This window comes from Falco rusticolus, chromosome 5, assembly GCF_015220075.1.
Source record: "Falco rusticolus isolate bFalRus1 chromosome 5, bFalRus1.pri, whole genome shotgun sequence".
NCBI lineage: Eukaryota > Metazoa > Chordata > Aves > Falconiformes > Falconidae > Falco > Falco rusticolus.
The window spans coordinates 28,305,171-28,317,294 of NC_051191.1; the positions used below are offsets into that span (position 1 = coordinate 28,305,171).

General features: G+C 45.2%; 1 protein-coding gene across 1 annotated transcript in view; it reads left to right on the forward strand.

Moving 5' to 3' along the window:
- PRKCQ (protein kinase C theta) overlaps positions 1-12,124 on the forward strand; it is a 66,116-nt gene that overhangs the window by 34,388 nt on the left and 19,604 nt on the right. The window contains exons 12-14 of the mRNA XM_037390033.1: positions 22-145; positions 2,150-2,325; positions 4,772-4,945. Of these exons, the coding sequence (XP_037245930.1) occupies positions 22-145; positions 2,150-2,325; positions 4,772-4,945 (474 nt within the window). The remainder of the gene's footprint in view (positions 1-21; positions 146-2,149; positions 2,326-4,771; positions 4,946-12,124) is intronic.

Sequence of the window (12,124 nt, forward strand, 5' to 3'; positions counted from 1 at the left end):
TTGCTGTTTTCTGTAATCCAGGCTCGCTGTCAGCGTGACACTGAACAGATCTCCAGGGATGGACCTCTTGAAATTGGTTTCCCAGTTCCTGTGAAGGATGTAACACCACTTCAGGCATTGCCAGCATCTACAGCAGGAAAAAAAGGTAGTTTCCCCTAGTGATATGGGGCAGCAGGCTTTGTTAATTTTTTGTTTCGTGCATGGTTAGGTGGAGGTGACAAGGGTGGGGAATTCATTAGCCAGTAAATTTTTCACGCATCTATCCGGCCTAGAGCAACACATGCCCTTTCTCTTCGCCCCTGAGTTGTATCAACAGCTCTTCCCAGCCACATCACTTGGGCATGGCAGATACCCTGGATCCCATCCTGCTTCCTTCTCTATAAACCTGCACTTCCCCCATGCCATCCCAACTTCTGGTGACATGAGACACCAACTACCACTCTTCCAGTTAACCTCTAAATTCTCTTTCTGAGCCAGCAGTTGAACACACCTCATACCTCCACTGGCAATAATGTGTTTTTGCCCTTCTTGGGACTCATAGACTGTAAGATCTGAGAACTTTAAAGAGAAACCAAACTCTAAACAGGAGATTGGGAGTCCTGCTCGCCATTACCAATTCTCTTTCTGATTTCACATTTTTGGGTGGGGTTGACATCCAGTACCTTTGAAAACCATTGACAGATCCCCACTTCATTCACCCAGAAGCTGATCTAGGTGTAAGATGTTGAGGAGGGTGAATAAGAGATCAACTCATGTTTAGGAGGGTGAATGAAAAGCGTTGATTAACAGAGCTTGGACAAAGCTACTGGGGGCTGAGTGGTCTAAACCAAAAATGACAGTCTCCTGGGGAGATCCCTTGTTTGTCTGCTTTGTTCTTGAGTCACAGAACTCTGGATATTAGGAGCAAAAATGTCATCATCTTTCATTAGACTCATGTGGCCCACGTAAAAGGTCATTTCAGGACCCTTCCAGCTTCACAGTTCATGGTGCCCCTCCAAATGCTGTACTGTGACTACACTAGACCTGCAATGGCACTGACACAATGTTTTTCTGCCTGCCACAAGCTTTAAAATACATCTACCAGAAAGGGGAGGGAAAAAGAAGAGTACAAGTGAATCAATATTTTAACCTAGCGAGGACTGGGACAGTGGGTCCTCAGCTCTGACCCTAACCAAAGGTCAAGCTGAGAACTCAAACCCCACCATCATCCACAGCAATTAATACTGCCCTGTGTGGAGATAATATCCTGGAAACTGGACCTAGAGCAAAATGTCAGAAGGCACTGGTTAAAGGACTGCAGAGCATTATACGTGTACTCTGGGTTTGATACTGTGCAGCACCAGGCTACTGAGCCTCAGAGGCTGGTATTGGTACCATCTGAACTAAAGGGGACAGTGCCCTTTGGCCCCCAAGGGGAAATAAATGATGTCCCCATCTGGGCTTATTTTCTTTCTACAAGTAGAACTGGCTGTGCTGATGTGAATCAGTAAAGCCCCAGCTGGTTTCACATCTGGTTTACATGCGGGTCTGTTTGTGTGCTGAGTAGCGTTCTTGCCGTTCAGCAATTTAGAACGGTACAGCAACGTGCACTTGGGTGCAAGGGATAAATCCAGTAAGGGACAGGATCTCTTAGAAGTTCACATACATCCAAGTGAATGGAGTATTGAAGAAACTCTGAGTAATTCTACTCCAAGACAGCTGGAAAAATTGATCAGAGCTTCACATCCAGAGCAAGGACTCAATATGAAGATGCTGTCCCATCTTTTCATCTAGCTTTGCCAAGGGTGTTGAAAAGACCTTGAATAAAATGGGACCACATCATAGCGGCAACCAGCAAGAAGGACTGAAGGACACAGGCAGCTGGAAATGAAGAGTTTGGTCATGTTTTGCTGCCATAAACCAGAAAGACAGATGAAGGACTTTGTAAAGTGGGAGCAATGCCACTGAAGAAGGGGGAGTTACACTGGAGTAAAATTTCCTCCAGAGAGAGAGCAATGTGGAAACAGAGCCGATCTACTTAGTAGATGTGATCACCAGATTTCCATTTATTTGAAATACCTTTTTAAAACTCTAAAAACAATACATGTAAGTGTTCTGGGGGTCTTCTAATTTCCAGGGGTTTATTTGAATGCTTTGATTTGTATTGCAGAGCCACAGGGCATCTCCTGGGAGACTCCAGTGGAGGGCACAGTGAAGGGGGAGTCTCTGATAGAGTCAGACTTGGGAGAACAGCCCCAGGAGCAGCAAGAGCACCAAGTGCAGCTAAAACTAACCATTGAAGATTTTGTCCTGCACAAGATGCTGGGGAAGGGCAGTTTTGGCAAGGTAAGCATTGGGGATGGAGACACACTGCAGACATCTGCATATTGCTTTTTATGGCACTAAATAGCATGGGGTTTGAAGGCCACTTAGAAAAAACATCTCCAAGTCTTCAAAGAACCCTTGCTCTGGCATGGCTGAGTCTTGAACCCAGTCTTCTCCTTGACTAAGACAAAGGTCTTCCTTGCCCTTCCCTCTGTCCCGTTAGTTGCTGTCTCATGAGTGCCCATGACAGGCTGATGGGGCATCCACAGGGAGCTGGTGGGAGAGATTTCTGTGCTGTCCTCCCTCCTGCAGCTACTCCTGCCGGCTTAGCTGAGCAAGTTTGGAGGAAGGCAGAAAAATTAGCTGAAAAGTCAAATGTGGATCACCTCTCCTCTCCAGAGCAGCAGGTCCCCAGCTGGGAATGCTAACTGCTCTTTCCCAGATCCGATCTTTACTGGAGCGTAAAGCAAATTTTGCAACAGCCAAGAATTTGTGCTTTTGAAACAAGAACCACCTGTTTTCACAGGATTCATTAATCTTGATGAATTGTAGATTGTTCCTCCTTCTTGCAGATGTCCCCTGGAAGGGGACTCGTGTTGTTCAGTGCCAGCGTAAAGCTGCATGAAGCAATATCTAAGGAATGCACCATTGTATTTTCACAGCCAATAAGGAGAATGAGCATTATTATGTATCACATTGCTTTGATCCCATGTCTTCTGAGGTGAAAATTGTGCTTTAAAGAAGGGCTGCTTTTTGCCTGCTAAGTGAGCTGGAGCAATTGCTGCAGCCAGTTCTTAAAACTGTTGAAATATGTGCTGTGTTGCCTTTCCATAATTGAAAATACTTGGCATGTCTACAGTTTGCATGGGAAACAGAACTGAGGCATCTCAGAGCTAAGCCAGAATACCCCAAAATTCACAGCCCAAACTAATCTGGACTCCAGAGCACAGATGTCATAGAAACATTTATGTTGGAAGAAAGGGACCTCTGGACATCATCTAATCCAACCTGCTGCTCAAAACAGGTCTCATCAGATGAGGTTGCTGAGGTCTTTGTCTAGTCAAGTCTTTAATACCTCCACTGAAGCAAATTATGTACCTTGCTTTAGCCCCCGCTGTTAACATGGGCTCGCCAAGCCTGTAAGTGTCTGCATCTCTCTGCAGTGCACCATGTGGGTGTGGAGAGGATGGGCTATTTCATGCCCTTCTGCAACAAACCTCACCCACAAGTTTCCTGTGTAGGTGTTGCTCCTGGTGCCCTTATTTGCTTGGAGCAAGATTCACTTCCCCATAGAGGGGACAGGGTGTGCAGATCTCAATGCCTGAGGGGTCTCTCCAGCTCTACATGGACCAGGGAGGTTGAGGGCAAGACCTGTGAGGAAGACCCCTCTGCACAAGGTCTAGCTTTGCCTACCTGCACCTTGGAAGCCACAGCACAAGTCACAAATGTACTGCGTTCCCTAGTTTCCCCAGGAGAGCAGTGCCCCGCACAAAAACGGGGGCAAAAAGGGTGCCTGCAGCATCAGCACTGTTAGCATTTCTGGTCATTCACTGCAAAGACAGAGGGAGGCTCTAGGCTCTACTGTCTGTCTAGTGCTACAAAGTGAAATGCAGCAGTAGCCAAAAGGGTAAATAAACTCTTTGTCAGGGCTAAAACATGTCAGAGCTTACTCAGTAAATAGTGTCTGGTGGAGAACTTCAAAGACCTCTTTGATGAATCTTATGTACTCATTCAGTCTGTGGAAAACAGTGTCAACAGGTTGTTAACATAAAGATCAGGACTGGCATTGCCTTCCAGTGGAGACTTCTTTGCTCTGTGGTCTGTAGAAAACCCTTCTCTGCTGCCCTGTGTCTCATTTTCCCTGCCTATAGAAATAGATAGAGGTCCTGACTCCTCTGGGGTGTGTTTTGCTATTCTCAGAGAAGCCCTGCAGAAGTACAGGGGACCCAGGCTGTTTGCTCAGGCCTCCTACTAACTGGGAGGAAGAGGAGAAACTCACATCTGATATAGAACAATCTCGCTACTGGTGGACATCAGTCTGCACCTGCTGAAGTTCTGGTGCAGGGCATTTGCATGTCACACGTTGACAAAGCAATATTCTATGTTTTGTTATTTGAAGTCAGAAAACAGGAAACATAACTCATGAGCATTTGCATGAGGATGGTTTCTGTTACCAGAATCATTTGGCGCTCTGACATGCCCTGCCCACACAGGCGTGTAACCCCTACTCTTGGAATCACCAAGACCTTCTCATCCTTCCCTAGGGTTCAGCTTTATAAAGCTATTGTGGGTGTGGGGAACAAACTCAAAGTCTACAAAGTCTTAATGGAAGAACTGGGCCATAACCGTCGACTGTTTTAAGGCCTGCCCTGGTGAATTCGTCCAAGCTCAGCTCCTGTCCTCACAGGGCTATGGTGCCCGCTCTGAGAAGAGCATTGCTCTTTCTGAGCAGCTGTTTCCACCCTAGGTGTTCCTTGCTGAGCTGAAGAGCACAGACCAGTATTTTGCTGTGAAAGCCCTGAAGAAGGATGTGGTGCTGATGGATGATGACGTGGAATGTACGATGGTAGAGAAGAGGGTCCTCTCCTTAGCTTGGGAGCACCCTTTCCTGACTCATGTCTTCTGTACGTTCCAGACCAAGGTAAGACAAGGACCACTCACCTTCCTTCATGATCTGAGGATGCTTTGCTGAAATATAGGTACTTGGTGAAGTGCTTAAGTCTGCTAGATGTTAGGGAATAGCTTGGACATGAAGTGGTGCTAAGGGAAGGGATCTTCATGTTAACCACTTGGGAAGTGGCTTCAGAAATTTCACCTGCCTTCCCCACATTAACCTGTGGGGCATTTGAGGATTATGGCGTCCAAGACTGATTGAGGTGGCTATGCAGAAACTCCCTGTTAAAATCTGCATCCTGGTACCCTAGGCCGAGGATGTGCGAAGGCCATGTCAGCAGCCAGGGTGCAGATGTGCCCACAATGGTGTTGCCTGAACCTCTTGTACCACACAGCAGCATGCTGCAGCAACCAGCCTGGATCTGAGTTAACTCAAGAAACTCTGGTTATGGAGAATAAACATGTTGTCGTTCACTTTGGAAATCTCCTTTTCCCCCAGTTACTGCTAAATTGCATCAGACTCTTCCTAATTTGTGCAGGACCACTGGTGGTGAAGGCTGCAGTTCAGAGGGGTAGCACAAGCTGAAATCCTGCTTAGGACTCCAAACCAAAATTGAAGTGATGTTTAAGTAATGTATGAACCTTCATGGCCCTATGTGGCAACAAACCACCAATTCAGCTTTCCATAGCCTTTTCTGCAGCCACAACCAACCATCTTAACACTAAAGCACATAAAAGGCATAGAAAAAAATTAATGGAAATAAATGTGAGAGATTGACTCATCTGTCCAACCTACTCAAACCACTCCTGAGAGATGCTTGCTGTCCCTGAGCTCAAATTCAGAGCAACACCACTCTCAAGGCTGCTTGTCCAGGGCTTTGTTAGGATGCTCCCAGCCCCTGCTCAGCCGCAGGATGCAGTGACACAGAGCACTGCACAGTGTGAGGTTGGGACCTGCTCAGCGAGAGGCTCGCTGCTCCTGCAGGGTCAGGAGGAACAAATATAACCTCTGCAGTATATCCCAGTCGCCCATGGGATGCGGCACCTGTTCAAAGGCAGATTATAACAGGGAATGGCTGGGAACTGCCATAGGTGATGTGACGTGATGTGAATGCTCAGGCATTCATGTTTAATAACCCCTTTGGGACCATCAGTGAAGACAACATGTCCTGGGAATGGATCCTATGGATCCTTGCCTGGTGAGGAAAGGAATTAATTCCCTGGAGGGGGGAGCTAGATTTTGGAGGAAAAAACAAATGACCCAACTCCAAAAGCAAAGAAAATCCAGACTTAATTAAAAAGACAAAATGTTCACAACAGTCACAGCTCTACAAGGGAGATTGTACCGCAGGGAGAGCTGCTTGTGCCGCCTGAAGCTCCAGGTGCCCAAGGGGGTGCTGACTGATGCCAGCGGCTGACTAGCATGCAGGAGCAGAACTGTGTTGTCTGTGGTCCAGCCTGGTCCAAGCCTAGTCTGGGAGCTGGAGGTCAGGTTCAGGATGGACACAGCAGCAGCAGTCTGCTGCTCTGGTTTCAGGCAGCACGTGTGTGCAAGTGCCTGCTTCCCTCATGAGGCCACAGCAAAAAGATGAGAGACCAAATGGAGTCATGCCAGGAGCCAGACAGGATTTACTGATCGTTTGTGGGGGGAGATGGGGGACGGGGACGACTGTGCTTCCAGCTGTGGCTGAGGCAAGGAAAACCTGCAGGATGGAAAAGCAATGAGTGCCTGACAAATCCTTGGGGGCCAGGCTCAAACACCCAAGTTATCTTTTCCTACACTGTCTTATGGGCAGTATCACACTACTGTCCTCTTGGCGTACAGAAAGAATCTCCCTCCATCTCATCCCAAGTCATCATTGCCACTTTAAAGTTATTTCATCTCTCCATTTTGCCCTCAAGTCCACAGACAGAGAAGCTGGAATGTGGCTGCCCGAGCCAAAGGCGCTCTGGGCTGTGATTGATTTCTAGCTTATGGTTTTCTGCTCTGACCTTTGCAAGCCAAGTGGTGATTGCTCAATGCGTGAAAGTCATTCAGAGTAGGAGAGCTGTGACAAGCCACGGACAGTCTTTCACGGCTCAAAGGACAGCATGGTTCCATTGTAATACCTTTCAGAGCAATCTTTTTAGAAGCCAGGACACTGCTGTGTAGAGTCCCTCTCTGGACTTTAATATTGAAAACTTGAATTTTCAATTGAAAAATTGATTTACTTTTTTTTTTTAAGGTTCCTCTGGATAGATAAGCAGTGTCAAACAGGAATGCATGTGTCAATGCCTGTCTGAATCCCTAACGCTTTGGCTTGCAATATTTCTGAGCCGCTTCAGGTACTGAGTCCTTCTGCAAAGGACACTAAAACCAGGAATTATTCCTACACTGAAACAAGAACCTCAGTAGTCCCCATGTCTCAGAAGGGAAAAAAAAGTCGTATAATCTGTTGACAGTTCTTTGAGCTCTGGGGTGAGTTTCTTCCCGGCCTCAACCCAGGTAATCAGTGAGTGCTCAACTATATAAAGCCTGACAGCCCTTCAGACAGGTTTTTGTAGGCACCAGGCACCTAATGCTCCTTTTTATTCCTGTGGAGGCTGAATGATCAGTTCTTTTGAAACTCAAAATACTTGTCATGTTTTGCTACATAGGAATAAATTCAAATGCATGGGTGGGTGGTTTGTGGTTTTTTTCCCAATCTGTTTTTGAACTTGACTGTTTTATTTTACTGCAGTAATCTTTGTATCCAGATATTCAGCTGACATAATTATATGGTGTGAATTTTAGCAACAAGCTCAGAGAGCTATTCTGTTGTATTAGATTTAAAGGGACACTGTTATGTTAAAGAGGAGGAAAAACATGTTTATAATTCTGTGAAATCCCAAAATTAGTTATTGCCAAAACAGTGACTAGCATCACAGTGCTTATATTTTGTTCTTCTTTTTGCATTTCACTGACCTTCTGCGATAAAAGTAGGCTTTCTCTTTTTAAAAGTCACTTCTGTTTCTAACTGTTTCTTTACTGCATTGACCAAGTTTTTATTCACACCCTTTTCCTAAATGCAAATTAAGTCTTGAGGCATTTTGGCTTGTAGCACAAAATAGCAACACAAAAGACTATTCAACCCAAAAGAGAAGTTATCTTTATTGCAATTTAGAAGTAAGTTTACAGAAACATTTCTTTACTGCTTTACTAATGTATTACATCTTTTCCAAGTCCTGGTGGTGAACCATTTTCACTTGCTCTGTTGTTTTAATATGCTTAGTACTGACTTTAACATCTCTTACATTGACAGGAAGGAGGAAAGGATTGTAAATAAGGAGTGTGATCCTAATTTGAAAATTCTTAGGCTCTGAAGTGTTTTCCATTAATAGTTTCAGGAAATTTCTCATTAAAATCTCTCCTCAGAGGAAACCACAATTTCTGCTAAATTTTCCGAGGGCAATTTCAGTTTTCTTTTATCTTTGTCTTGGTGTTAGAGGAACAGGGCTGAATTATTTGACCTGAATCAAAGTGCATGGGTTGGCACATGTGCTTTTCATACCTGTTTAATGTTCAATTCCACTGCCTGGTTGTGCCACGGACCTTCTGAGCTGCCCTGGATCAGGCTCACATACCCTTCCCAGGCAATGCAGGATCCTCTCTGACCACAGCACGGCTGCAGGATGCTGATGCATTGCAGAAGTCATCCGGCAGGGTGGTGAGGTTGCGAGCCTTGACTTCCAGCATTGCTGAACCACTGGATGCACTAAACAAAATACCATGTGCTGCTCCCAATATGACGTGTCCTGTGAGGCCAGACCAGATGCCTTTCTAGCCAGCATCCTGGTTTTGGCATTGACCAGGAAGGAAGGCTAAAGAAGAGGGTACAGGGCAATGCAGTGATTTTCCCCTTGGACAAACCATCTTTTTCCCTTGTACAAACCATCCATGCCTTGGTGTTCAGCCATTTGGGAGACATATCTTCAAGCTACAAGGTTTCTAGGTCTCCATCCTCCTAGTATTTTGGTGGAGCTACCTCAGCTTGGAAACATCTGATATGTTGAACCAGCTGATGGGAAAGTTGGGGAAGAATTGGGAAGTTTAAGGAGTCTTTGAGGATTTTGTCTTTTGCAACCAGCAGGCAGGAAAACTGGCAAGGTCTCATTCAATCCTGGTCAAAATTCCAATGTGGTTCTGTAGATATAGCAGTGCCTCAGCAGAGCTTTGGGGTTTCAACAAGGTTCTGCCAGAGAAGGTGTGAGCAGCTGTAATTATAACATAAAAAATAGAGTCTTTACAAGACACTTCTACATGGTGTCAATCCATGCGGTGTGAACAGGTGGAGTGTATAGGCAAGGAAAAGAGGGGAGCAGCTCACAAGCATGTTTTTTTTAAGTAATAGATGATCAGCATATTTAACGCACACATCCTCATTGCCCTCCTGTTGTCCAGCTCTGAGGAAAATCATCCTAAAATGCATTCAGCTTTGCCTGACATTTCTAAAAGCCTGCAGTGTAGCTGCTCTTCATCCTGAAAGAAAGTTGACTTCTTAAAACAAAAACATTACTTTTTTTCCCCCTATTTTTCATCTGATAAATATTTATATTTCATACATTTGACTACTTTTTATTTAGTTTTTGGTGTGGTGATTTTTTTTACCCCTCAATCATCAAAGAAACTTTTTTCTAGCCCTAAGAAAATTAGTCTCTTTCTGAGATCCCACCCAATACCAATAGGAAAGTCACTTTCTCTTGCAAGACAGGGCTGAGAGTGACTCAGTTTACCTCTGTGAGTGATGTATTCTGCCTGTTCTGAGCTGTGAGGAAGGGTCCTGGATCTCAGAATTCAAGTGAAAGGAGCTATTGCCAGCTGTGCCTGCACCTTTAGGTATACATATTTATTTTTATATGTGTATATAAATATATTCATATGCCTTGTACCAAGAAGATGGGCATACAAAGCTAAGCATCCCAAATGAACAGTTTAACATGCAGTCATAAATGCTGACAGTGCAAAGATTAAAACAAAAAATAAATTGTCAGATCAGGGACTGGACTGAATTATTCGACAGCTGTAAGAAATGCTGCCATCTCCAGAAGACAGGCTGATATTACACAAGAGGGAAAAAAAAACCCCTTTAAACCAGAGAACAAAATTAAACCTTACGTTGCTTTAATCTGTAACAAATTGATTTTACTCATCCCCAGATCATGCAAATAGCAATAATATTGGTGCAAATATTACTTCCTATGGTCACCTACTAACAAGGAGTGGTTCAGCATTAGTTCCTCATGGGAATAGGCATGGTGAGGAGTGCGTGCATTGCTTGCTTTCCCAGTGGATGGGATGCTGTGATGCTGAGAGCCCTTTGGCTTCCATCAATCCTGTGAAATAAAATAGATCCGAAACGTGGATGAGCACCCAGACTGGGCTGAGCTGTGTTGCCTGAAAATGTGAGACAAGAATCAGATGCAGGAGTTGCATGGTGTCAAATCTTTCTCTTGGCAAGGGCCAACTTAATTCAGTGGGCATGCAGTAGGGTTAGGGCACTTAATCTGCACCAAGGAGCCTTGTGGAGTCATTTGCTAAGAGTAACTGCTCTAAACAAGGGTAAAGCCACATTGTCCTGCAGCATTAATTATTCCAGTATTCATCCTCCTGGAAGCCCTGGGAAGAAGAATTTTTGCTCTTCAGTAAATGTTGTTAAATCATGTATTTGTATGTATGCAAGTGCTTTCAAATGCAAAGAAAACAAAATCTGAAAATCTTTGCAGAAAAGTGCTCTGGAGGGCTTCCAGCTGGTTTGAGGATTTTAAGAGCCTGTTATAGGATGTACCTTCAAAAGATCAATTTAAATGCTGCCTGCTTTATACTCATTGTTTCTGAAGTTGAAAGCATCTCTGATAGTGACTATTCATTCTCACAGCAGTTGCATGCAGATCAGAAGCAGGTTGGTTTAACTCCATCCCTGCCATGTCCTGGAGAGGCAGAGGGAGCAGGTGGCTCTGCAGAGAGGAGCTCAGCTCAGCACAGGCACTGAGGGCCTGATGGGGCAAAAAATTGAGTTCCTGCAGTAATCAAGTCTTTTCAGCACCTGGCAGGATTGACTCAGCTAGGGTGCTGGGTTATTTTGTGTGCAGGATGCACACCTGTGTGTATCTAACCATATATTATGCAACGTCATGTTGTATGGTTCTGTCTGCTGTAGGAGCAGTGCTTCATCCTCCCACAGAGGGGTTTGCCATGCTCCCTCTGCTGCAGTGGAGAAGGCCACTGGAAGATGATCTGGAAGTAGGGAATGGCTGATATATGGATGTCCTCAAGACAACTAGTGCCAGCTGTCCTGGGGCAGTGTCCATTGCTGTGTGTGGGAAATGCTTTTACAGTTCTCCTTGGGCTCTGTGGTTGTAAATGATGGCCCCAGGCTCTGCCATGAGGCCTGTTCTGCTCTGTCGTGTGACTCTGGAACTGTGACCAGAAGTTTGGCTTGATCATTTGCTACTCCAGGATGCTCTCACAGGCAGTCAGCAAGTCATCTGTCATCTGTCTGCAAGGCAGACAGGTAGGGTGAGGGTGAGGGGCTCTTCCCAAGCCTTCTTCAGAGCTTTATAGGGCTCACCATTGAGGAACAGCATTGCTGTTTGTTTGCTTAACATCCCTGAGCTAGGACCGTTGCAGGGGAAAAAAGAGCATGACAAAAGCATGCCATCCCAGCCTCCACATCTTGAGAAATCATTAACCAACTCTCCCCTGCTCCAGGTGCTGAGAGACTTCAGAGCCTGGCAGCAGCAGACAGGAGCCATCAGATGAGAAGGACGTGTAGGTTGGAGCCTGTCTGCAAACAAGTCCTCTGTGCCATTCTAACCTTTGAACCTCTAGGACACTGTTGAATTTTTGGTGGTTTCACGTATGGGTTTTGTCACTTCCCATTTTTAATGTGTTCTACAGCTCTGTAGATCTCAGGTTTAGGAAGCCATCCCCAGTCATTTCTTGCAGCTTGCACTGTTTGATTATATCTTGCTACTCATAACGAACTACTTAGGGCTGATCTCAAGCAATTTTTCTGCATGGGCCATTCCAGACAACTGACCTTTGTAAGAAGCAAGGGGAACTTCCAAGTCCTGGAGCAGAAAAGTCGGAGTGATGCCATCATTTTTTTCAATAGTGTTTACGTACCACTCTATAGCATCTGGTAGACCATGAAATTCAGTATTAATCGTGCCTTAGCCAAGTTTGTAG